This window comes from Magnolia sinica, chromosome 16 (assembly GCF_029962835.1).
Source record: "Magnolia sinica isolate HGM2019 chromosome 16, MsV1, whole genome shotgun sequence".
NCBI lineage: Eukaryota > Viridiplantae > Streptophyta > Magnoliopsida > Magnoliales > Magnoliaceae > Magnolia > Magnolia sinica.
In genome coordinates this window covers 1420370-1448075 of record NC_080588.1, presented here as the reverse complement: position 1 = coordinate 1448075, position 27706 = coordinate 1420370, and the positions used below count along the sequence as shown (strand labels likewise).

The window sequence follows — 27706 nt, the reverse complement described above, 5'->3', positions numbered from 1 at the left end:
TTCTCGAGGGTTCTCCAATTTATACGGGATTGGGCCTCATAATGTATTATGAGGGTTTCCCCAGCTATGGCGTTGGTTGTTGTTATATCCTTAGCTCTTAGGTTTTCTCTAGTTCTCTCTAGGTTTTTTCTTTATGTTTTTTCTGTTTCTTGCTGTTCTTGGACTCTTTTTCCTTGTTTCTCCTTTCACTTTTTGATTAATAAAATTTCACCTTAAAAACAATGGTTTTTCACCGTTGATTTTCATGCTAATTGTTAAAAGCGTTTTATCATCCTTAAGCGTTTTATCATCCTTAATGGATGTCCAGTGGTTGAGATCTTGTGACTCAACTCTTACGTTGGTGTGGGATTTTGGTGAGGAATAGATGCCACTGATCAATGGAGGGATTTGGTCAATTTTAGTGCATAAAAATGCGGATTTACAGGCTTTTGATGGTGTAAGGCAAAGCCTATAAAGGTGAGGTGCATTATAACGGGTGTTCCCTCTAAAATCATAATTCCTCATAAATAGATCTTATCCCAAGGGAAATAGAGCACAAGAGAGCCTTCAACGTCGTTAGCTCCTAGGTGTCAATTGAGGGACAACACTCTTAAAACGTGGAGCCCATTCAATCATGTACTATACTTACATTGTCTATTTTAGGAATACAATTAGTCTCCTTCATTATCCCTTAAATCAGGGACTGTAATCACCCAAAATTATGGGTCAACATACACCACGAATAACATTCTCTAATCTATTTAAGAGGATGAAATCTCACAATGAGGATCACTCAAATTGAATCAAAACTCAATTTGAAGATTCAACAATTCAAATTTCTGTAGAAATATCATGGTATCAGAGCCACGATGCTTCATTTGAAGTTCGTGTGATTTTCTTTGAGATCAGAGGCTTCTCGTCTTCAATTTATAAACTTGTCTCGTCATTCCCATCATTTTATTTATTTATTTTTTTTTTTTGCTGCAATCCAAGAAAGTAACATCTCTCAGTTCGTACAGAACAAGTCTGCGATCTTCCAAGCAACATTAGAAATTACTCCTAGTTCATGACAACTTGAATATTCAGAACATTCAGAAGATTTTTAGCATTTTCTACTCATTAGAGGTAGGATTTCTTGTCATAGTTATGGTTTCCTAGTTTTCTGCATCAGGTTTCATCTAATCCACACAGCATCAAGGTCCTCTTGCTAGTTATTGGATCGGATCCATCGTCCGATCATCTACTAGGACTCCCCTGTGCAGTCGATAGCCGCAGATAGGGTCTATTTGTTTTATGTACTTCGTTCACAGACCTGATCCATTCTTGGCTATCAATCATAGAAACAGAGAAATCCAAGGTATTTTTGGTTCGATTTACTAGCAAAAATTATACCTCTTGGGCTTTCCAATTCCAAGTATACCTTGAAGGCAAGGAATTGTGAGGGCATGTCTCCGGAACTGATCCGCTGCCTACAGAGGGTGAGAAAAAGATATCCTCCTAGCATACTCAGGATGCGAAAATTAGATCTTGAATTCTTGGATCAATAGATCCTCAATTCATTTTGCATCTCAAACACTACAAAACTGCAAAGGACATGGAATTTTTTTTTAAAAAAAAGTATATCATCAAGGAAATTATGCACATCAATTCCAATTAGAATTTGACATTGCTCAATATCATCAAGGAACTTTGTTCAATCAAGAATATTATTCAAGCTTTCTTAATTTATGGGCCTAATATGATGAGATTAAACATGGTAATGTATTTGACGCCGTTTTGGCTTAAATACAAGGGACTTCAAGCAACTAGTCACTGGGACCAATTTTTTATGAAACTACGTTCTGAATATGAGACTATTCGGTCTAATCTAATGAGTAGGGTTCCATCTTCATCCTTGGATGAATGCCTGAATGAACTTCTTCGTGAGGAACAATGGCGATTGACGAAAGTAAATTTGGAACAAAAAACAATAAAAAAGTGATGTTGCTTACGGTGCTCAAGGAAAACCTTCTCCTCGTGATATGAGTACCGTGCAATGTTATAGTTGTAAAAAATTAGGTCATTATGCCTCCCAGTGTCAACAAAAATTTTGTACTTACTGCAAAGGAACCGGTCATATAATTAATAAATGTTGTAAACAACCTCAGAATCAGACTACTCCAAATCGGTTTCCTCGTCCCTATACTACAACAACTGCTACATCTGTTCCATAGCCTATGATTTCATCCGCTTCAACCACTACCTCCTCCTCATCTAGTACACAGCCTGGCTCGTCTACTTTGACCCCCGAAATGGTCCAACAAATTATTCTAAATGCCTTTTTTGCACTTAATGTCTCAGGTAAAACTAGAAAACCTCCTTCTGTTTGGTATCTTGACTCTGGAGCGTAAAATCGCATGACATTCACATCTGAAAATCTTTCCAGTGTCAAAAAATACACTAGCAATCTCCAAGTTTAAATTGCAAATGGAGATAGTCTTCCAATTACTGCAGTTGGTGATATTCCTGGCTCAGTCTCATTGACAAATGTTTCTCTCCTTGCTTGACCACCAATTTACTTTCTGTTGGCCAACTTGTTGACAATAACTGCAATATCTTATTTTCACCTTCGGGTTGTGTGATACAAGATCGGATGTCGAGGAAAGTGATTGGGAAAGGTCCTAAATGCGGATGCGTCTTTCCTCTTTGCCTTTCTACACTTCCTCACCATAAACCAATAAATGATTTGTTTTGTTTTTCTATTAAGAATGATTGCCAATCGTGGCACGATAGGCTTGGACATCCAAATTCTAAAACTTGATCAATGTTGTTCAATTCTGGATTGACAAATAAATCTGTTGGTGTGAAAATTTATGGTTCTTTTGATTGCAGTACTTGTAAGCATGGGAAAAGTAAAACCCTTTCATTTCCTTCATCCACTACATTAAGTTAAAATGTTTTGATTTAATACATAGTGATGTATGGGGAATTGCTCTTGTTATCTCTCATGCCAATTACAAGTATTTTGTGACCTTTATTAATGATTTTAGTCGTTTTACTTGGGTTTACTTCTTGCATTCGAAGTCCGAAGATTTTCATGCGTTTAAGATGTTTTTAGCCTACATCGAAAATCAGTTTTTTACTTGCATTAAAAATTTAAAATTCTCCATTTGGACTCGGGGGAATATGTTTCAGCAGAATTTCAAACATTTTTGTAACAAAAAGGGATAATCTCTCGACGAACATGTCCATATACACCTCAACAAAACGGTATCGTTGAAAGAAGAAATAAACATCTTGATGTAACTCGGTCTCTTTTGCTTCCATTGTCTTTTAAAAATTCATATTATAATAAACATCTTGATATAACTCGAAAGACAATAGTACAATTATAATATGAATTTTTTAAATTTATGCTTCCATTATCTTTCAAAAATTCACCAACACTTGGGATCTAAATTTCAAGTTGGGTGTGGGAAAAATAAGAGCATTTTACCGACCGATCAATGGATTAGATTGCACACACGTGCTAGTTTGATATGTGTATGCTCTGTGAAATGGGGTTTCTTACATGTCTGTCGCTTGGGAAACCTCACTTTATTGCTAAAATCATCAATATATATTAAATTTATATAATTGCACTATTAAAGCTAATTGGACCTGAACCGACCCAACAAGACCCGATTTTTAATTGTGTCCAAAAGGTGAGACCTAGTGTTTTAAATAGCGTATAGCGTCTAGCATAGCGTTCACCCCTCTAAAGTGTGACGCACAAGTTACATGATGTGTAGCGTAAGCTACATGCTACTTCTAGATTTTTAATCAAGGTTGAGCTTGGTTGCACCAATTTAACGATATTTTGTACCAAATTATACTGATTAATAATGAAATTTAACAAAATTTCATTATATTTGGTGCAACCAAACACAACCTAAAGTAATTGGAAAGGGCAATGATTAAGTATACAAGTAGAGAAAGAGCAACAAAAATGATTTAATATTGTTACTTACATTATTTTACTAAAAGCATTGAAAAGATTAACCAAGTTTTATTGAAAACATTAATTGATTTTAATGTTTTAGTGAAAAATAACTTGTAATATGAGCTACAGCACATGTGGGGTAGTCTATATGGTGTGTAGCGTATGCAAATTATCATGTAGCATAGGCTACACGCGACTCAAGCTATTTTCATGAGCTACGTAACGTTAAGGTTAAAGCTACGCTATGTAGCGTATGGTACATACTACATAACATAGCTATTTAAAACACTGACTGAGACCCAAACCCAACTCGATTTCTTCATGGGTCCAAAAGATGGGACATGGACCCGTTAAAATCGGGTTGGGTCAATATGGTGCCCACATGTCCGGGTACCCACTAACATCCCTATTTTCAAACATGATAGTTGTAGTAAATGAATGAGAGAAGGAATATCCATTTATAGCTTACATGCATAAAAGTAATCATGGTTACTGAAACTAGAACTTCAGAAACAAATTGAATGTCAATGCCATTTAATGAAACCAACGATTCACCTTGCAAAGTTGATCTAGAATTGCATTATCAGTTGCTTGCTCTCTCGCTGTTTGTTCCACTTCTCTACATCTCTGTAATATCAATTCCCTGACCTATGCATTTCATGCAGGAGTTAATATTTCAACCTGATTTCACAAACTCAAAACACAGAGAGGTTTACAATATTCCATTAAACTACAATCATTGCGGTTGGGCAAGAGTTTGAAATCGATATTTTTTGAACTCAGGCAAGAAAAGCCAAACTTGTTAAACAATCATAAAATTCTAGAGGAGAGAGAGGTAGAGAAACCTGACTCAAGGTACTGCATCCAGGAAGAAGCTTATCAGAGAGAGAGTCATTGAGCTCTGGTAAATCTCTATAAAATAGTTCTTTGCATTCAACCTGGAAAAATGAATTGTGACCTTTAATACTGCCAGTATGAGCTTGCATAGCACTTGAATGCATTTGAATAGGTGGCAAACGAGAAAATCCATTACCAACTAACTGGGTATATTTTATACATGGATATTTTTTAAAAAAAAAAAAAAAAACAATTTGCTATTGCTAAAAAAGAAACATGAAAAATTTGAGATAGGAGATGGGAGATAGGATTCTCCAACTATGTGCAAGTAGCAAACCATATAGCAATCAGGAAAAAAACTAGCGACTAGCAACCCCATATCAACAACCCAAACTGTCAAAATCTGATCGATCATAGACAATTTACCAGTCAAGATCCTATCCCATAGGTTGTGACCATAAAAGAACCATGTGCTGTCTCAACAAATGACAAGCCAAATCTGAAAACATATATATGATATCTAGAAACCTATAATGGAGTGAAGTAATTATCCAGATACGATGTAATATTGCTACTTATACAAGATGCACTGGGTATGGATTTCAAATTATCACATAGCTATACTCAAGCATCAATTAGCACCAATGTTGTTTCTTTCAGTTTTCTTTTCTTTTTAAGCTCCCAATAATGTTTCTTTTAGAACCCATGTCCACAACAGAAATCCCAACACAATATCTGACTTCATGATATTGGAAAAAGAAAGTCTCATCTGCCTAACCAGAACTCAAGTTTGTAGTGAGATCTGAGCTGTGTGGATATCACCAACTTTATTCTCACCTCAACATTCACTAGTGAAACCACAAAGCATGCATAATAAAAGAAAAAGAAAAGATCAATGTCCAAATTCTCTATGATGCCTAAAATGACAATAATTATTTAAGAACAAGACCATGTATGCCATAAGTGACTACACAGTCATATCACAAGGACAAGTCAATGAGAACTGGAAAAAAAAAAAAATGCATCGTCTGACAGTAGATAAAGCTACTCTAGATAGGGTAAAATGCAACATAATTGTATACACCAATGAAAACCAGCGGCACAAATGCAATCAGGAATGCTAGCCATCCAAGGTAGTATCTTGATATTCCTAAACATCTAGTCTTGATACTTGACTGCTGGCAATGGTAGGTTTTGCAGGTTACCAAGTCCTTCAATGAACCAGACTCGGCACCCAAATTATTATGGGAAATTTTGTTATGCTTGCACATCTTCACATGCATACAAAGGTCCTCCTTGCTCCCTTCCATGCCATGAAGAACTATTAGGCAACTCAGCATCATTCGATGCTTAAAAAACATTGAGTGACCGTTGTCTTACGTGGATGCATCCAAATGGTTGAGTGTTAGTGCATGGGTGAACCAGTGTTTGCACGCCTATACAAGCATATTCTGGAAAACGAAAAAATAAACTAGTGTCATGGGTTAGGTGCCATACTGCCATGGACATTAGAATTTGATGGCTTCCCATCTACTGGCAACAAAAGTAAAATCTATATCCTACGTTTTTAGAAGCATCACAAAGTTGATTGATAACACTAACAATCAAAAGACATTAAGAAAAGTCGACAATTTAACCATTAATAATAACACAACAACTAGTACATGCCCTTTCATAGACTGATCCGACCTCTAGTGGATCTAAAAGAAAAGAGCTCCTCTGTGTGTTGGGCATTTTAAAATGCAATGGAAAAATAAAAGTATCTCAAAACCCAAATTTAGATTGTCTAACCCTATGGATCCATGTTAAGATACTCTCAAATTTCTAGAAAAGAAAGCTCTGTCCTACAGCTAGGATTAACCTGAATAATGCTGCTTACGAACTCTGTTTATCGATGCCATTCCTTCAACTAGAGGATTTCTCCGTGATCTATCCCGGATGAAGGAGAGGACAAGAACCATGTATCAGCCCTTGGAGTAAGGCCACGAGGAACGCTAGAGCCATCCACATAAGTGGACCCCACACGTGTAGAACGTGTGATGGAAGGAAGAGAGATGAGATAGTATCTATATAGGAATTAGGGTTTTGGGGAGACACAAGAGATAGTACTCCACGCTATAGTCTTTCGTATGCCTACTACATTGAAAGTCTATGATCCTACCTTGTCCAATGTACCCAAATTGATCAAATCCTTTCACTGTCATGACCATCCCCCATTGACCCAATACTAATGTAGATCAAGTGGTGGACCACACAAGATCTAAGCCATCATATCATCATCAAGTGCGATCAAAACCATTTTAACAATTAAAACATTTGTAAAACCTTTTGAATGTTGGGCCCAACAGAAAAACCACTTGATGAATGTCTAGTTCGTAAGATCTAAGCCATAAGTGAATTCCTAGGAAACCAATGGATCCCTTGTTGGCCTATTGGGTCTCAACAAACTTTGATGGATGCACCCAACTACACCCACTTTTGTTAGCCATTGACTTGATAAAGCAAGCCAAAGCACATATAATCAAAATTTTGATTCCTTACATGTCCTCAGGTCTAAGGATTAATCAAAACTACTACATCCTCAAGTTGATCATAGTCCAAGCATGATGAGTCTCTTGGTTTAGAGGCTTAACCTCGATCTGCCAATGCAAGTGCCCAACAGGGACAAACCAGGAGCCTATCCATAACACACCCACACTCCTGTGTAGGGTAATGCAAAGGCACACTGACTCATCATCGTGCCCAATGGTGGAGACTTTCCATCTTTACTCATCATCAATCCCCTTATACAAGATGACCATACACAAAATAACAACCATGGGTTTGTCCTATAACTTGCTACTAAGATCCATGGCCCACTACTCTCCTTTGGTCATTGACTATTGCGTCCACTCTCAAGTTCCTAAGGAAAACTATAGGAATACCTCTCTTTTAACCCATGTTTACGTACATTCGCAATACTCACACATTAATTATGGCATAATTACATGGCCATCTAGGACTCATGGTCATCATCATCTATGGTCAAGATCATCAATATGATTGGATACCATCCATGCCATCAATGGATAAGATTGGCATTGGTTTTCAAGGGCACAACTCCAACATGGCATGCATCTGCAAAAACCTATACTAGCAAGCCAAGGCCTCAAATGCATCAGAAAAAAAACACACACACACACACACACACACACACATCGTAACTATGCAACCATGGAACCAACACCATCAGTTGTATGTCCAAACTAGTTAACACCTAACAAGTACTGTTATCTCCTTACTTGTGGACATGTTCAAAACATTGGCGATATTATTGGTAATATTGGCGATATTATTGATAATATTGGCAATATTATCAGTATTGCTAAGGTAGCGATATAGAAACACCCAGAAACTGGAGAATTTCCTTGTATAGGTGATATTATTGTGCATATCGTCAATATATCAATATATGTTGATAGTATCGATCATATCGCTAGTATATATCTCCTATGTGTTTGCAAATTGCAATACAAGTGATATTATCGCCAATAGAAGAAGTGCTTCTAGAAAAAGTGTGAAATTAGGCTAAAAATACAAATTCCGAAAAAATCAAAATGTCTATTTTTGAGAAACTTTTTTTAGAGAAATTGAAAGGGGTGGATTTCGACCAGACTTTTTTTTCTTTGTTCTAAGCTTGGATTTGGGGGAGAGATTCGACGCAACAAGAGGGAAGTGGGCTAGAACTTTAAAGGTGAGAAAATTTTCAAAAATACCCATTTTTTCTTAAGATTTGAGCATGAATTTCAACTCAAATCCACGTTAATCATGCATAGGCATGGATTTGAGTTAATGTCGACATTTGGGGGTAGAAATAGAGGGAAATTGCACACATTACTGTCGACATATGGAGCACCAATATTATGACCACCCAAGTGGGGAAAAGATGATTCAAGGGATAGCCGGATAGGTATTTTTTTCATTTCCCTTAGTTTTTTTGTCTTATTTTTTTATTACCTGCATTTGTATGACATGAACTCATTTTGGTCATTATTAGACTGTTTTTTTTCTTTTTTTCTTTTTACGACAGCACATGGTTTAGGCCACTATTAAATGGAAACTTATTATGTCAATATGGTTGTCTTTTGCAATATTTTAATTCCTAAATATGTAAACATGCATCTTTTAGCGTATCTTGAAGTTCCACCGAATAATTCCACCTTTTTCTCCACATTTCCTCAATGTTTCCCTCAGTCGGCAATATTTTTCCAGGTATCAGCGATATTCATACATGTTTTCATTTGCCCATTCATCGATACAGTTAACAATACTGGTACATCAAACACTGCTTGGGGACACATGTTCAAAATACTATCGGTTGATCTGCTGCACTCTACCATGAATGGACCACATCCCAAAAATCTCACTGGTTGGATGATACTAGCAATCAGTTGGAAGACTTCGTAAACTAGAAATAGATGGTTAGAAAAAACTCCAACCAATAATTGACAATCAGCTGGAAAACAATCTTCACTTCAGCAACTAGGATCATCCATGGAAGCACCCATTAGATGATGGTCGGATTGCATGTGTATATACCACGTGTATAGAGATAAATTGTTTAGCATGAGATCCAGAAACCAAGTGCTTGTTCTGGCTTAAAAGCAGGAACTCACAGTAAATTGAGCATAAACACCACGGAGATTTTCTTGTTTCCATGATTCTGGAAATAGAAGTGGAAATGACTTTGTTTCACCCCTTTGAATTCCTATTATTGAATTGAGGAATCCAGGAATGAGGTAATCACCATCCTCAGTATCAAAGCTAAAACCTGAAAGAGCAACCGGAACATGATCACTTTGTGAGGAATAAAGAGCACTCAATCAACACTGCTGCAAAATCATAGAAATAATACTAAGAAAAATTTTTTAAAAAAAAAAATCAGAGCTATATTAGAGACCCTGTAAATCTTCTTGCAAGAAGACAACACAAATTCTTTAGTTGTCATGTAAAGCTAGGGTTATAATAAAGGATTCCATGTATTATAGATAAACAGAACCTACAAACAGTCCCTCAGCTCAATCTCAAATTTCTCTACCAAACCCTCTTGACGATTTGCTCACTAAAACAGAGAGAACGTAATTTAAAGACTTTTTGTAAAGAGAACACTAGGGCTAGACACTAGATGCCCTTCTGACCCCTAGAACAATTTGGAGTCCCACCCATCCCCCAAATCAGCAACTATGGTTGAACATTTGAAATTAAGTCAGCAACCACTTCTTTTGCGTACACGTCTATCATGGTTCATGCCCTATTTGCCCCTTGAGAAATTCCACACACAGCATTACGCATATCCGTGAAATGTATCAGCAGTTAATCCTTCCTACAATTCTCCATTAAACTTTGCAAGATAATAAAAATCTAAAAAAATCCATGGAATAAGTTTTGGACAGCAACATGTAGGAATGTGATCAGATGCCAATGCAAATACATGCACATACACATAAACTACACAAAATTAGATCAAAGGGGAAAACGTTGCTCCTTATAAAAATACATTATAGGGTAAAAAGTTCAGGGAAGCAGGGATGTTATAGGCCTATGGTGCAAGCAATCACCACACTTCCCCAGTCTCTTGAGACGGATTTTTCATTTATTTGAATCGGTTGAAAAGATGATAGAAAATTTCTCCTGGATGGTTGCTCACCCAATCTTTAAAAGGAGTAATGCTGTATAAAACCATCGCGCATATTCTAATGCTTAGGACTAAAAATAGAGTGAACGGTAACTTCATTGAGCAAGTAGTAACATGGTCACGCTTAGCTCACATTTAGATTTTTATCATGCAAAAACAAAGAACATTGATGTGCCTTATGATTATTAGGCTCCATGAACTGAATCAAAGGGACACATCATTCTCTCCAATAAACCCTTGGATTACTAAAGTTGTACAGAAAAAACTGTTGGCTAATACAAGAAAAAGAGTATTGCAGCAAATTTAGCAAGAACTACTTCTGAGCATCCTTGGATCAGCTAACCATGTGAGTCCATAAACAAGACATGGGTTTACCTCATGCCTTCACTACATATAGCATGACTCCCGTATGAGAAGTGAGAACCACAAATTTCCAACAAAAATTGAAGTACTGGGGGTGGCAATGGGCCAGGTGGCATGCCCGACATTGCACGCCCGGCCCGGATTTGGGCCGGACTTGGACATGTTAGTTAGGCCCATAGGATGGGCTTGGGCTTGACATGCAAGGCCCGATCCATTTTCAGGTTGGGCCAGGCCGGGTTCGGGCTTAAAATTATTTTAGTGGCCGAGCTTGACTTGTTTCGACTTTGAAACCCTACTCTCTCTCCATTTACAGGGTCGTGGGTCTTCAAATTATGGGAATTTGAGAGCAATGTTGAGCAAAATGGGTCATGCTCCGTAAAGGCATAACAGCCTTGACAAGATCATCTCTCTCTCTCTCATTGCTTTTTCCTTTTGGACATGGTGGTCAACAGGGCACCTTGGGACTTGACGAACAACCTACAAATTTCCATGCTAGCAACTTTCTCTAGGATGAAGTGGCAGTCGACCTCGATATGCTTGTTCCTCTCATGATAGATAAGGTTGTTGGCAATATGAGAGGTTGCTTGATATCACAATACAACTCCTTGGGAACCTCAACTATAAACCCAAGTTCAGTTCACATGTTGCATGGATCATTGCCCAATAGTCTACCTCAGCACTTGAACAGGGCCACAACACTTTGCTTCTTACTCTTTCTAATAAAAAGGTTGCCACCTACAAAAGTACAATAGCCACATGTAAACCGCCTATCAAATGAAGAACCAGCCAGTGTTCGAAGTATCGGTATCGCTACAAGTTTCGCTAGCTAGGGATACAGAAACAATATCGATATCGCCAATAATATCGCTGATAACCGGAAATACGGAGAAACATGAGGAAAATGGTGGAATTTTTAGCGAAACTTTAGGAGATGTTTAAATGTTCATATTTGCATATTTGGAAATCTATATATATATATATATATATATATATATATATATTGCAAAAAGGATGCATACATAAAAAGTTTCCATTTAATGGGGCCTTAAAAGCATGTGTTGTTGTAAGAAATCAATCCAATCATCCCATCCGGCCTATTTAACTATCCAACCTTCCATCTAAACATCCATCGATATTGCAAAATATCAACAACACATGATATTTCACCAAGAAATCATCAATAATTAGAAAGGAAACGAAAGATTGTAGTCTCGATATCGCGCATGTTGCGATATTAATAATATCAAGATATTATTAATGATGAATTGAACATTACATACAACCATGTGCCCATGAAAAAAAAAAAAAATTGAAATAAAAATTTACTATTGAAATATTGTCGATACACTTATCATACAAGCATTACATTACCTAGAATTTACATAGTCAAAAATATTGGCAATACATTGGCAACACAAGCGACACCTAGAATTTACGTAGTTGAAAATATTGGCGATTACATTAGCGATATTGATACGTTGGCGATACCTAGCGATAGATTACTAATACCTAGAATTTCTAATGTTACCAACATTATCAGTATCGCTAACAATGTTATCGATATCGCTGAGCTAGAGATAAAGATAATATCGAAGATATTTCGATAATATCGAAGATAATTCGAACACTGGAACCAGCTCAATCTACATCAGAATATCCTTCCAATTGAAGATGGGCATTCTGCTTGTAGAGGATACTACCAATGTTCGAAATATTGGTATCGCGTTACGTATCGCACCCTTGGGATACGGATACATATCGGTTATTGCATGTGATATATCAGTTGTATCACATAATGCATTGTTGTTGTTGGAAACATGGGGAAACATTGGGAAATTGGTTGAATTTTTCAATGAAACTTCAATAATCGTTGGAAAAAGACATCAATACACACTTTAAAAAAAAAAATCAAAACATTACAAAAAACAAGTGCACATAATATGTTTTCTTTGTTTGGGGTCTTAATCTATGCATTGTCTAAGTGAATTAATGCAAGTATATTCAAAGTTTATTCATATAATTTATAAATGTGAGAAGATGTGTGGAAACACAAGTAATATATTCAAAAGCTAAAGAAGAATCACTAGACCAGGTTACATACATGTTTGATTTTTATGTTTGGACACAGATTGCAACCGATTTGCGAGAAACTGAGAAATTTTGTCTTTTCCAATATTTCCACAACTTGGCCCATCTCCTCCAAATCTCAAAATCTCAGCTCCTAATCCATGATTTTCTTTTTCTTTTTTATGAAGAACATGAAAAATCATAGATTTGTAACAATTTGACACTGATTTCACGTGATTTACCAAAAGAAAAAAAAGAAAAAGGATCGATCAAACATGTGGGATATATCCCACTACTTGTGTGTTTCTTATCACACAGGTGGGATACAAGATATATCGTGGGATATATCAGCCGACATCATCGATACTTAAAACATTGGATACTATGATCGGAAGATCCTTTAAATACCCAAGGATACGAAGCATACTACCATATGAGGGACCAGGGGGTTCGAAATAAATTGATTAACCACGCTGATAGGATATGTAATATCAAATCGGGTAATTATTAGATAAATCATTGACGATCTCTCCCTAGATCATCAATTAACTCACCCTAATCCACATTAAGTTTTTGTTTTGTATACATGGGAGTTTCGATGGGCTTAGCACTTAGAAAACCTATCTCATCCAGTAAATCTATCAAATATTTTCGTTGCGACAAGTTGATGCCCACCTTGAAACTAGTTACCTCAATGTTTAAGAAATATCGAAGACGACCTGAGTCCTTTATATAGAAATGTTGTTGTAAGAATTTCTTCAACTTGTCAATATATATATTGTCACTGCCTGTCACGATAATGTTATAAATATATACAACTAACACAACAGTGCATATCTCAATTCGTCTTACAAAAACAGAGAGGTCAGCATGGCTATGTTTCATTTCAAATTCAAACACCATTTTATTGAACTAGTCAAGCCAAGCTCTTAGAGACCAACATTTGTGGTATCGATCTATCAATATTGACCATCCCCCATATGGAATTGCCTAGAACTTAAGTAACTTCTGGGTATTAGTCGATATCTCGGTAAATATCGCAATGTATTGACAATATATCGATACATTGCAATATTTTGTATTTATCTTTGTTATATTTTTTAATGTATTGATGATAACATTCAATAGTATCGTCGATACTATCTTTGGTATCGACAACCCCTTGTATTGACAACCCCTTTCGTATTATAAAAATAAAAATTAAAAATTTAAATAAAAAAAAAAAAGATTTGGTAAAAAAACCCTAGAAAATTCATTTTCTCCTAATCTTTTTCTTTTAAAAAAAGCGAGAAGAAAGAAAAACACCATACCTCATTCCTCTTCTTCAAAAAAAAAAATACCATACCTCAATCCTCTTCTTCTTCTTTCTCTCAACGTTCTTCCCTCCTCTCTCTCTCTCTCTCTCTCTCTCTCTCTCTCTCTCTCTCTCTCTCTTCAAAATAAATGACCTTGCAAGGTGTCTTTCATCCATAATTTCTATTTGAAAAGGTTTCAAGTCCAACTGGTTGGACTATAAGTTATGTCCACCCAATGGATAAATTCTAGCCTTTCAGGTTTGTGAGACATCAAAACCGTCCAATAGGTTGGCCCTATAATGAGTACCACCTTGTGCAAAAATCTACCATACCAAATCACTACACTTGATTTTACTATTTACCAATGGCTAGAGTTTGTTTTCATAGTTTGCCCACCTAATGATTAGATAGGGCTTATTACCTATTGTTGATACTTCTAAGTTCCCTCGAATGCATTCATTTCTAATTCTATCCTTCCTCATCTTGCCATTCATCCATCTCAACATCCTCATTTCAACTACACTTACCCTATGAACATGTTCCTTAATTGCCCAGTATTTTGTCCTACAAAGCATGGCTGGTCTTATAGTTATCCTATAAAATTTCCCTTTCATTTTGAGTGGTACATGACGATCACATAAAAATCCGGAGGCACATCTCCATTTCTTCCACCCTGTTTGAATTCTAAGGACAACATCCTTCGCAATCTCTCCAACCTCATTAATTATCAACCCAAGATATTGAAAGTGGTCATTTTGGAAAACTAGTTTCATAACATATGCACAATGAAAAAGAAATTGCATATACAAGTTTATTGGTGATGACGGATGAATGAAAAGAAAAGAAATTATGTTACAGAAAGATAGCTTGATGTAATAAAGAATAAATCTTGCCAATTTAATAGAGTCGAAAAGCATATAAGCAAACCTTTCTTCTCTGCAAATGGAATTTTTTCACCACCAGAATTGTCTTTACCAATCGTTGTTGCAAATATATCAAGAACTGCAACATCACCAACCTGTGAAGTTTTCAAATATTGCTTCCAAAGTAAGAAAAGATTCAGTGATGAACATTTTAACATGGGCTATTCAAGCAAATCGTCAATTTATAACTCATCATTCAGCACAATGCCAAACCTAGTTTTTTCCATAGTTGTGAGAGAAATAATAAATCCAATGAGCAAAGCCACATTTCTAGAAAAGAAGAAGAAGATGATGATGATCCCCACCTTAGTAATCCACAAGCTGAAAATGGCCAGGTAAAAAAGAAGGGGGCCCTCTTTACGGTAACTAGTTTGATACATACACCCTCCATTTCTACCTTTTGGTAATACAAGAGCACACTTATGTTATTGTACTACCAAAAGGAGAATGAATGATGTATCCAATATTCGAAATATTAGTATCGCTTTACGCATCGCATCCTTGGGATACGGATATGTATCAGTTATCGCACGAGATATATCATTTGTATCGGGTAATTTATCGCACTTTTTGGGAAACATTAGGAAAATGGTTGAATTTTTCAATGAAACTTCAAGGATTGTTTTTTTTTTTTAATTATAATAAATAAATAAATAAATAAGACCTTAATACACACCTTTAAATCATAACACCTCAAAAAAGAAGTGCACATAATGGGTTTTCTTTGTATAGGGTCCTAAGCTATGTGTTGTCTAACTAAACTAATGCAACTATATTCAAATTGAATGCATAACATTTAGAGTGTACATAATGATCATTTCATCAAATACTCCAAAAAATGACAAGGACTTGACAAATCAGTAGATCAGCCCTCGTACATGCTTGATTTCATGTTTGGAGTGCAACATTGCAATCGATTTGAGAGAAATTGGGGAAAGTTCGATTTTTTCCCAAATTGGACCACCTACACTCAAATTTTGAAATTAGAGTGTATGTGATGATCATTTCATTGAATACTCTAAATACTGCAAAATTAATCTCAATTGATAGTTGGTTGAAGGAATTTTTTGAAAAAAACATGGAGAACATGAAGAACCAATGGATATCAAAATCAAAGCTCCAACTCTGTGATCTTTCATGCAAAACATGAAGAACCAATGGATTTATAACCATTTAACATTGATTTAACATAATTTCAACAAAAAAAGGATCAGAAATTGAAATTTTTCACTGGATCGAACATGTGGGATATATCGCCACTACCTATGCATTTCATATCGCACAAGTGGGATACAAGATATATCGTGGATTATATCAGCCAATATCGTCGATATTTAAAACATTGGGTGTATCTATAAAAAAAGGCAGGTGGAAACATCAATTCCCAAAGAGAAAACCTAGACAGATGGGTATGGAACAAAAACACAAGTTATTCCAGGTTGATAAGGTTGCCGAGAAGAAAGAACCGAGCATGTACTACTCTTAGTTCCACAATCCTTCTAAGTGCCACTCCTGCTTCAAAATTTGCTTTGGACTTGCGCTCCCACTCCCACTTCCTATCTATTTATACTGGAAAATTTTTTGAAAAGGCTTCCCTGCGTTTGACTCTGAATCTATTGATGCTTTGCCTCACGGTTCATGCAACTATAGTACTACTACGGATGTCATAAATCATTCATGTTTGGTCCATGGGATTAAATGGTATGAAATTGCATTAGATGGAATTAAAACCATTATTGCACAATGATTGCATGTCTGGAAATGCCATGGTATTTTGGCTATCAAATCCCCACGTTCGGGATCAAATTCTTCCTTTGGAAAAACATTGCAATAAGTGAAATCCGCATTTGGTGGACCATAGAATTGTAATCAACAGACCAGATTCACAACTGATGTCAGTTACTTGTACATTTATATAACTCGAATGTCACGTGTAAAGGGCGCATATGGATGGTCGGCATGGATAAAACACATGCATCAATGTGGGGCCCACAATAGTGGATTTCAAAGTGGACGCGGATCAGATACTGACAGGTTGAGCAGCGAGACTTGCTACTGAAGTGACGTCACCAACTTCTATGGGTCCCACCATGATGTATGTTTTGTATCCACACCGTCCATCCATTTTTAGAGACCATTTTAAGGCATGACCCAAAGAATTTGTTAGATCCAAAGCTCAAGTGGACCCCATCACAGAAAACAGTGGAGAGAGTGACGCCCACCATTAAAAACTTCCACGGGCCACAAAAGTCTTCAATCAAGCTGATATTTGTGTTTTCCCTTATTTAATGTCCGTGTTAACTTATGAACAGGTTGGATCTCAAATAAACATCACGGTGGACCTTATAAAGGTTTCAATGGTGAGAGTCACTCTCTCCACTGTTTTATGTGGTGGGGTCCACTACAGATTTTGATCTGCCTCATTCTTTGGCTCATGCCCTAAAATGGTCTCTCCAAATTGATGGACGGTGTGGATACAAAACATACATCATGGCAGGACCCACAAAACTTGGTGACGTCACTTCAATAGCAAGTCTCACTACTCAACCTGTCAGTATCTAATCCACGTCCATTTCAAAGTCCACCAAAAATCCCGCATGGGACCAAATGCAATTCCATCCCACACAATCCCAATCCTTCCCATCGCCTCCAAACACCGAATGGAATTTGCATGGGACCAAATGCAAGTACATCCCACCTAATCCCACCTAAGCCCATGTACCAGACAGGCCCTAACACTTATCATGCTGAAACATGTTTTGGGATTCATTAAATCAGTAAGGAGCAGGGTACATACCTGTAGGCCTCTATCTGTTACAATTTTCAGAGCACCTAGTGCTTTGTGGCGTCGTCTTAGCTCTGCTTCAGATGCCCTTTGAGCATCTATCTCATTGTCTATCTCAACAACTACTTTCAAATTCTTGTATGCATTCTCAGACATCCATTTGACTTCAGGTGCCACATCAACTATAACAACATAACTGAACCACAAATCCAATCAGTGAAAATATTGAATATGGATATGCATATGGGTGTGCACGTATGCATGTAGACATTCACGTGCACTTGCACAAGCACACACTAACCCCACTCAAGATGAACTCTTAGGGCTGCAAGTAGCAAAACTTACTCTTAAAGAACAACAGTACACAAAATAAATATGGATAATAAGTGACAGACACTGACGGATTTTCATCTTTTCATTACCTCTATATTGAAAAGAAACCAAATCAGACATAATTGACCTTAAATTCTGGTATTACAGAGGAAGCATCCATAAATTATTTGGATTAATAGCAAAAATGGGTTAAAAACTGCCAGGAGCCTTTTCCCTCAGCCGGAATTTGTTGTCCTAAAATTCAACCATAACCAGAAATAGTTTTCAGATCAACAAACATGTTTTGAATGGTTTCAAATCAATGAACTTGCAGCACAATAACTATAAGTAGTTTACCTTTTCTAGTTAAATGAATCACTCTCTTTATAGACACGATTGCAATCTCTTTTATTGATTCCAGAACAGTTTTAAGTTTTTTGCTTTTCAGCTATAACATGGATAGCTGAAAAAATCATAGCAGTGAGAGAACAAAGCCCCATGTCTAAGCAAGCATGTTGAATGCTAATACTTAATCAGGTCTGAGGGCTCACTATCACCTTGCTTGCTAAACACCACAATGCATGCACTTGGCTGGAGCTAAGTCAAGAAGCATAACTTGACATACAATTTTTCATATATGACATTCATAACAAATGGAACAAGGAGAAAATGGATGGAATAATAACAGTATAGGATACCATGATAGAGCAAGAGAAATAATAACAATATTACCATGAAGTAGGCACCTACTAACCCAGGAACTAGGTGTTCTCACGCACATTGAGGAACTAAAATACTACGCTTTATATGAGGCAATCAGGTACATAGCAACTGACAATAGCAAGTGGAGTAAGATAACTAGGTGTCTTTGTAGAAGCTGGAGCGATGGAGACTCTCCTCTATCTTCGGTGATATTCAGAATGTTTCTTCCCAGTTAAATGGCATCTTTTAGTAATGTTTTAAGAGAGGCGAATGTTAGTTGATGACTTCCTAGTTCTCTCTGGATTTTTTTTATCAAAGTTTCTATGATTCATTAACAACACATGCACAACAATAACAATGGTAATAACATAATAAGATGACATGCATGATAGAACCTGTTGGCTTGCTAGCATAATAATCCACATCCTATCAACCTTTTGATCCTTTGTTAACATGACATTTTTGTCTAAAGTGATAAATGCATGAAAATTTGGCATAATTTCAAATAGATAAGTTTTCTACTGTGTCACTGATATGTTGCTTCTCAAATTTTTAATAAACAGAGGTTGCCATCAAAGTGTGGCTACATCTCTCGTCTTGCCATCAATGAAAATCTCCAAAAAGTTAAAGCATGTAATAAAACATAATGAAATGGTCGAATATCTTAAAGAGTTGAGAGTAACCTGAGAAAATCTTGAGGGGAAAAATCTTCATCCATCTCAGAAAATTTAGTTCCAATTTGAACTGAATCTTTCAAGGCCCTTCCTTCAACCTAAGAAAACAAAGTTTATCAAAAGAGCAGCTTGTTGCATACCAAACGTACTTTACTTCATCTGATATTCACATTTTATGTAAGGCAACAATGAATTTTGTGACAAATACAACACAAGCATCCCTAAATCCCAAAATCGTCATTACGAAAAAGGTGATAGACTATCTTTAACAGGGTGTCTATTTCCAGATTATTATATCAACATCAAGAAATAAGATTCTAGTTTGTCAGAAAATTGCGAGCAAAGAATCAACAGGCCATAACCTTCAATTATCATAGATGACATTTATTTTATGATGTTATGCGTATATATTGCTGAAAAGAAGTTTCAAAAATTCTCCAGCAAAGCTCGTTTGATGCACATCATCAACCTCTAGTACCTCAAAAGTGAACACCTTATGCTATTATCCATCTGACATAATATTCAATGCAGGACTAACACTTAGCTTAGACAAAATCCAAACAACAGCAAGTTGCTACATTTGAATGAGAAATTGTCATGTGAAAAGAATATATACATTTCTTCCAAATTTTCTTTTAATAGGAAAATGGAAACTAGAGCAGCAGAGTTTCCTTTGTACTAAATGCCCGTTGCCAAAAATAAAAACACGTATTTAAAAAAATAAGAATAAATAAATAAATCTCAATCACAGCAAGTAAACAGTGAATTGGGTGAGGATATAAGCAGATTGAGTCAATAGTCTACATACTTAAACTAGAGGTGCAGTAAAAGGAATACAATCCTCAACTGAAGTGGTTCTTCCTCCAGTGCAAAATAACTTAAATCCTCCAAAGACATGAATGGATGCCAATGATACCCGGTGTAGCAAATTCAGATCCACCAATTCATGCAGAATAATCACATCAGAAAAATGCCAGAGATATTTGAATAAAGCTATGAAGCACAAAACCAACAATAGGATAAATAAATTGAATTCACGAATCAAGGTCTGAATCCATAGACAAAACTTGATCCACAAACAAAGAAGATATTACTCAAATTCAATTACATTCAAATTAATTATCATCCTCACATAATTTTTAGAAGACAAAAAAAAAAAAAACACCCAAGAAACCCTGTTAATGTTAGCCCTTGACTTAATCTAATCCTACCCATTTATTCTAAATAAAAATTATATTAATGACTAAAACCCCTTCACATCCCATCACACACATTAACACCTCATTATTATTATTATTATTATTATTATTTGAAAGGTGACGATTTTATTGGTAAGGCATAGAATAGAGATCTACCCCAGAAAAAGCGTGCGCGCAGGAGAAGCGGGGGGGAGGAAAAACAAAGAGGCCAGAATGACCCAAAAAACCCAACACATTCGACTTGAAATTAAATGCAATCTACCCAAAAACAACACCCAAATAATCTCTACAAAAGGCCACCTCGGGCTGCTTGACACTTTTTTGGAACCATCTTTCATTTGTCTCTGCCCATATTGCCCATAGACCAGCTAGAAGAGATAGTCTCCCCACTTCCTTCCCACTTTGATCACAGTTCCATCATGCCATGCTAGAAACAGCTCGCCAATGGATTCCAGCATCACCCAACGCATCTGAAATAACCAAGGAATCTATTCCATGTAACCTTAGCAAAAAAGACCTCATTTTTTTTGGCCATTAATCACATAAACATCATCAAAATCACAAAATATTGGGCCAGTTGGATAGGTAAATTGCATTTCAACATCGTTTGATGTTTGAAGGATAGGTAAATTGCATTTCAACATCATTTGATGCCTTTTTTTTTTGAAAGATAACATCATTTGATGCTTGAAGGATAGGTAAATTGCATCTCAACATCATTTGATGCTTGAAGGATTAGCCCAAAGTCCAGATGACAAAAATCTGACTGCATCACTCCCTAGTTCGAAAGAACTCGTACTTGCGTTTGCATTGTTGTGTTTGTGGAAGACATTTGCACTAAGCTTATGATTCAAACTCTTTCACATCACCTGGATTTATCATCGGCTTCATTGATATTTGATTGTGAAGGCATACTTCATGATCCAAGTTCTCTTTCTTGGGTCTCCATAAAGCACCAATCCACAGGCTTTCATTCTTCCATATAACATGAGCGGTTAGCTTTGTACGAGCTTTAACAGAAAAAGGATCTTCATATTTATCATCTGGTGATATGAATTCAAAGTCCTTACTAGAGCTAGGCATCGAGTCGAGTCGGACCAAGTTAGGGCTGACCCGACTCAATTCGGTTTTAAAATAGGTCTGACCCAAACTCGACTCGACTCGGTACCGAGTCCAGCATGCTTGAACTGATCCGAGTTTGGGTCTGGCCTAGACTAATCCAAACCGAGTCCGATCCAGTCAAAAGTACCGAGTTGGTTCGAGTTGGCACCTATTCGGATCAAGAGATGAGGGAGGGAGGGAGGGGAGAGGAGTGAGTGAGAGAGAGAGAGAGAGAGAGAGAGAGAGAGGAGGAGGAGGAGGGTGGTGATGGTGGTGGGTGGCTGTTGGGTTTGGAAGAGGGAGGGAGGGAGAGAGAGAGAGAGAGAGAGAGAGAGAGAGGAGGGTGGTGATGGTGGTGGGTGGTTGCTAGGCTTGGAAGAGGAGGATGGAGGAGAGAGAGACCTTGGGATCGGGTAGGGGTTAGAGATACTTAAAAATTAGGGTTTTTTATATTATAAATATACCTGAATCCGAGTCGAATCGGTTTCAAATCGAGTCGAGTCTGACCGGATCTAGTTTCGGATCGAGTTACTAGGTAACTCGAACTCGACTCGGTTTGAGTTCGGATTGCGCAAAGCCTAGTTGGTTCGGACTGACTCACCCATTCGGTTCGGGTCTAGTTGTGTCTGAACCAGTCGGACGAGTCGAGTCGCCCTGTGCCCAGTTCTAGTCCTTACCTTCACACAACTACTTCTTATCATTGTAGCTGGGTGGGTCCACAATTTCCATCTTGTAGCCCAAACAATTGTTTGGCGCTTGATGATTGCCAAATCATCAAACTCAAAGTCCAACAGATCTCTCTAAAGGACATGCACCACACCAATCTGCTCCCCTAGGACTTCGTAGTAGTCTTTGATGAGAATGTTTCTTTCCAAAAGGGAGTACAGAAGAAGGAAACAAACCGAACCGTAGACCCGATCCGTTGAACCGTGGCCCAGATCCACACCGTCCATTATCTTCCTCTTGGAATTTGGACCGTGAATGGTGAGCTTTAATCATATGATGATATGGCCCACCTGAATAATCAAGCCTTAAAAGCAGTCAGACGGCCTTCTTTCGATCGTTGTAGAGATCACGAGGATGTATACGGCTAAGAAAGCTCAACATGGTTTTAATGGATTCTACCCCCTCTACCTGATGAACGGTTCAGATCCATCTCTTCCTGCATGATGGTGGCCCACAACAAAAGGACGGAAGCTCTGTTTTCAATAGAGTTGACGTACGTCGACTCTGTGACATTTAGTGGCCCACTTACTGAAGTCTTTTGGAAAATCTACTCCGTTCATGAGATTGAGGACGAAAAACCATCAGGAATAGAGTGCTTTTGGAGCAAAATCAGGATGGCCCATGAGCTTATCTACTCCGCCGTCCATTTCATGTTCAACGGTCATAATTCTACAACAGCCTGCATGGTTTCAGAATGCCACATTGCCAAGGGTTAAATCTCCCTTCTGTACACAATGGACAGTACAGATCGACGATTTGAATGTGGAGTGGGCCACACTGAGAAAATTGCAAAGGGTCTTTTGTTAAATTTTTTAAAAAGCCAGAACCGTGGAACCGATTAGGTTCCAAAAATCTCAGAACCGTTAGGAACGGTTCGGTTCCGGTTTTACCCCAGAACCGGACCAAACCGACCCGTGTGCACCCCTAATTGTAGCTAGGTCCGCAATTTCCATCTTGTAGCCCAAACAATTGTTTGGCGTTTGGCGCTTGATGATTGCCAAATCATCAAACTCAAAGTCCAACAGATCTCTCTAAAGGGCATGCACCACACCAATCTGCTCCCCTAGGACTTCATAGTAGTCTTTGATGAGAATGTTTCTTTCCAAAAGGGAGTACAGAAGAAGGAAACATGACACCAGAACAGCTTCTCCCAGCCAAAGAGCTTCCCCAAACTGAATTCTACCTCCCGTTCCAATTTTGAACCTTGAGCCTTTAGCAAAGATTTCACCAACTCCTCTCAACCCATCTCCGAATATAGATATGGAATTCTAAATAAAATAGCCCCATTCCCTTATCACATCACCCAAAGTCCAATCCCTTACTAATTTCCTGTACCTATTGGCTATAACCTTTTTCCAAAGGTAACCACAGCCAGCAGAAATGGGACATCTCTAGATGTCAAATGTCCACCATACATCTTTAGCATTTATTTTGATCCATAGGCTAGGGAATTTTAGAAATCATACATGGCAACATGTAACAGCTTGTTTGTATTATGCTTAATTTCTAGGTATATATTTTTCATGGGCTAGACACCTATGTCAGTTTACCACCATTTTAAAAGTGGTGCTAACTCTTCCATCATACACATGGCATAGTTGTACAGCAGTTAAGATGTCCAAACTGCTGAACCAACTGTGGATGGAGCATAGCCATAAAATTATACTGCGAAGATAGTATTAACCATAAGGTTTTTCCCTTTGAATTTGGGCCACTCATTACTTTACACCATCCATTTTGTAGCCACTAATTAGATTATTAAGATTGCTTGATCATTGTGATTTAGAGATATGCTCCATCCACAATGGGACTCGCAATTTGAATGGTTTGGATAGCTATACATCCGTGACATGTGTGAGGATGAGTCACTGCCATTTTCAAATGGTGCTAAATTCAAATAGGACTGGCCCATCCTTTGTATGTAGGTTATTTGATATATTGTATCTTTAGAAAATGGCATTTCTGACTGTTGGCCACTTACATTGATGTATTTACTGTCCCGATTGAGATTTTCTTTTAAGAAAGTTGCCACTCTATTATCCGGATTCCAAAATTTTGACTTGGAACAAAAGTGAGCTGCGATATTTGCAACAGTGTAGCATACATTCAAATTTTTACTAGAAAAATGAGGTTCTTGATGTGCCCAGTTCTCAGCCCTATAGATTGATTTTACCATTGCAATCCTATGACTATGAGCAATATTTTTCAGCTAAGCTTGATCATAAATATGGAACGTCAAGAAGATATGCTTTTCGTCTTCAGATGGGTAGGCTGCCTCCCTTCCAAAAACACCGTGAGAGACAGAAACAGGTTTAAGAGTTAGGACTGTGAGATACTTCTATGGTTTTGTCACTTCAACAACAAGACCTCTCTTTTGCAGCAATGATTTTTTCTTTTTACTTTTTTTCCTTTTTTTCCTTTTTTGGCATCACTCTGATACAGAATGAGGCCTACTTAAGGTAGACATTAGCTTGAAGATCCAGCAACTCAAGGCTTTCTTTAGGGCTAACTAAAGGGAATGTAACTCATCACATGAAATAAGAAAAATGAACAAATGAGTATGAGACAAATAAATTAAAAAATGATTGTATGACTCCCAAGCTCATTGTGGATGCCCTAAAATGCCTGATTCTACATGCTGTTAATAATAACTTGTACTATTACAGTCTAGATTCTTACATGTAACTAACAAATTGAAACTGAGATCCAATTGCATTAATAAGACATAGATGTAGCTTGTATAAAAGACATGTGAAATAGAAGTAATTTAATAATTCATTTTACATACCGAAGACATGGCATGGGGAAGGGTCCTCCTCAAAATAGACTCGATGGTAGCCCTTTTCACGTGTTGTTCACCTATATAATTTAAAAGGATATTCTCTGGAACTTTCTTTCCCGGTCGAAATCCAGGGACCTGGATACATGAGACTGCTTGTTACATGATATTAAAGACCAAAACAAACAAGAAGCTATCTCTAAGTAACAGACAAATTGATTTCTAAGTAATTCGACTTTCAGAAACTTCTAGTGACAAACGTCAAGCCAGCTTCCGAAGTGAGGGATGTGAGTGAAAACATAAAATAATCACACTAAAGAAGATAGCTAACAGAATGACCGAGTAGAGTTGTACACAAGTCGAGTTAGCTCGGTCAGCTCACTCGGCTCGACTCAACTCGGAAAAAGCTCGACTCGCCTCGGATCAAAATTGGATTCAGACCGAGTTGAGCTGGTTTTTGGAGCACGAAAAAATTTCAAGCCGAGTTTGAGCTTGCCTGAGCTCGACTCAACTCGGCTCGAGCCTCAACTCAAATCGACTCAGTGACTCGGTTATTTTTATCTTGACACTACTCGCAAAGTGTTTGATGAAATGACTCAACGAAGTGTTGTTTTGGATGCGTACATTCTCCGCAGAATCGGCTGGTGGCGAGTAAGGAATGGATACGAAACAAATCACTATTCAAAAAAGAAAAAAAAAAAAAACTTTACACTATAGAACTGCCCTCATATCTTGTTTTTTATGCTACTTGCTGAGTGTTTGATGAAATACCTGTGAGGTATTGTCACTATTTTGCATTCTGTGAGAGATTGAAGATGCATTATATATGTTTGAGAAAATATCTCACAGGCACGAACTCGGCTCAAACTGGCCCGAGGTGCTGACCGAACCAAGCTGAGCTAGCCAGTCAGGCTCGAAGACCGAGCTGAGCCGAGTTCTAGCTGGGGTTAGCTGCTGGCCAAGCCGAGCTGAGTTCGAGCTGGGGTTAGCTGCTGGCCAAGTCGAGCCGAGCTGTGCCAAGCTCGACTCAGTTCGACTCGTGTACAGCTCTAAAGTTCCTCTATGGTTGACTAATGGTGATCCTTTTAGAGTACATGACAAAGGCCGCTGCAAGTGGCAAAGGGGAGTTAAAATGTTAGGGTGAGTAACAGTCACCAGAATCTCCATCATGCAGGAGGCACACGTATGTCATCAGAACCATTGATCCAGTGAGCCACCCTGCAGATGGACCATAGCCCAAAGACCAAAATGATTGGATGATTATAATCCAACTGATTGGGCGACTGCACATTGCCAGTGAAGACAACATGAGCAATGGAACAGCAATATGTTCAAAGGTAAAATTCACATAGACAGATGGCCAGGAGTATCCATTTGTCAGAATCATCTAGCTGTCTTCCATCCATGTGGTGTCTACCAGTTCGATAGTATCAATAATCAGACAGACACTCACAATAGATTTCCTATAAACAATGATGAAATTGTGTGCCATTTTCCCCTCATTCAAACAACTAGATCATTTTTTTTCTTTTTTCGAAAGATACTGACTTTATTGAGGCCACAAGGGCAAAAGAAAGGAAAGACATCATAGGAAAAGAAATGAAAATGAAAAAATATACTAATACAAGGCAACCCAGCCCTAAGGGAGCCCACACCCTTATACAATTATTGACCCTCTAGATTATTTTTTTGCAAACAACAACAGCCAAACTATGGTGTTGGCCAAATAATAATGGCTCAAAAGAAGAAGCAGAGGTTTTATATCATGCTATGTTAAAGTCTAGTGGATCATACTCATGCACACATAAATTCTTTGTGTAGCATACCTGAATGCTACTCATGGCCATCCAAATCACGAGCCTCACTATGGAGCCCAAAAAAAGAAAAACAAATTGATCAAATAATCCTCATCGTCCAATCAGGAGCAAACCAATGGACCATTAAAACTATAACAATCATGGGTCGAAACCCAATACACAAATTGAGGGTCAAGATCATCCGACTAGTGTATTTTTATGTTGTGACCATCCCAAAGTGGGGCAGCATTTCCAACATATTAAATTGACTAACATGTACTGTGAATGCATGAATAAGTAGGATCCACATTATTCTCCTAGACTATAATATAATTCCTAACAAAAGAAAAGAAAACAGTTCTATTTGATGAAACACAGTGGATATTAGTCCCATAATACCTTCGACTGTTTTGAGAACTCGTCCAAGACCCTCTTGTAACAATCCTGGCATACAATTGGAGGAACTTCCACACTTAGCCTAACCTGCACAGAGAGAAACCCACTCTTAGCCTAACCTGCACACGGAGAGAATA

General features: G+C 37.5%; 1 protein-coding gene across 4 annotated transcripts in view; it reads right to left on the bottom strand.

The window, feature by feature from the left end:
* The window catches only part of LOC131228533 (trigger factor-like protein TIG, Chloroplastic), a 55048-nt gene that overhangs the window by 15931 nt on the left and 11411 nt on the right, over positions 1-27706 (bottom strand). For 2 of the 4 annotated variants that reach the window (XM_058224248.1, XM_058224244.1), the window contains exons 2-9: positions 27573-27656; positions 25387-25515; positions 19582-19670; positions 17897-18080; positions 15104-15215; positions 9433-9587; positions 4786-4878; positions 4496-4588 (exon numbers count right to left, since the gene is read on the bottom strand). In XM_058224248.1, the coding sequence (XP_058080231.1) occupies positions 4496-4588; positions 4786-4878; positions 9433-9587; positions 15104-15215; positions 17897-18080; positions 19582-19670; positions 25387-25515; positions 27573-27656 (939 nt within the window). The remainder of the gene's footprint in view (positions 1-4495; positions 4589-4785; positions 4879-9432; positions 9588-15103; positions 15216-17896; positions 18081-19581; positions 19671-25386; positions 25516-27572; positions 27657-27706) is intronic. The other 2 variants (XM_058224245.1, XM_058224247.1) reach the window with 2 other exon arrangements.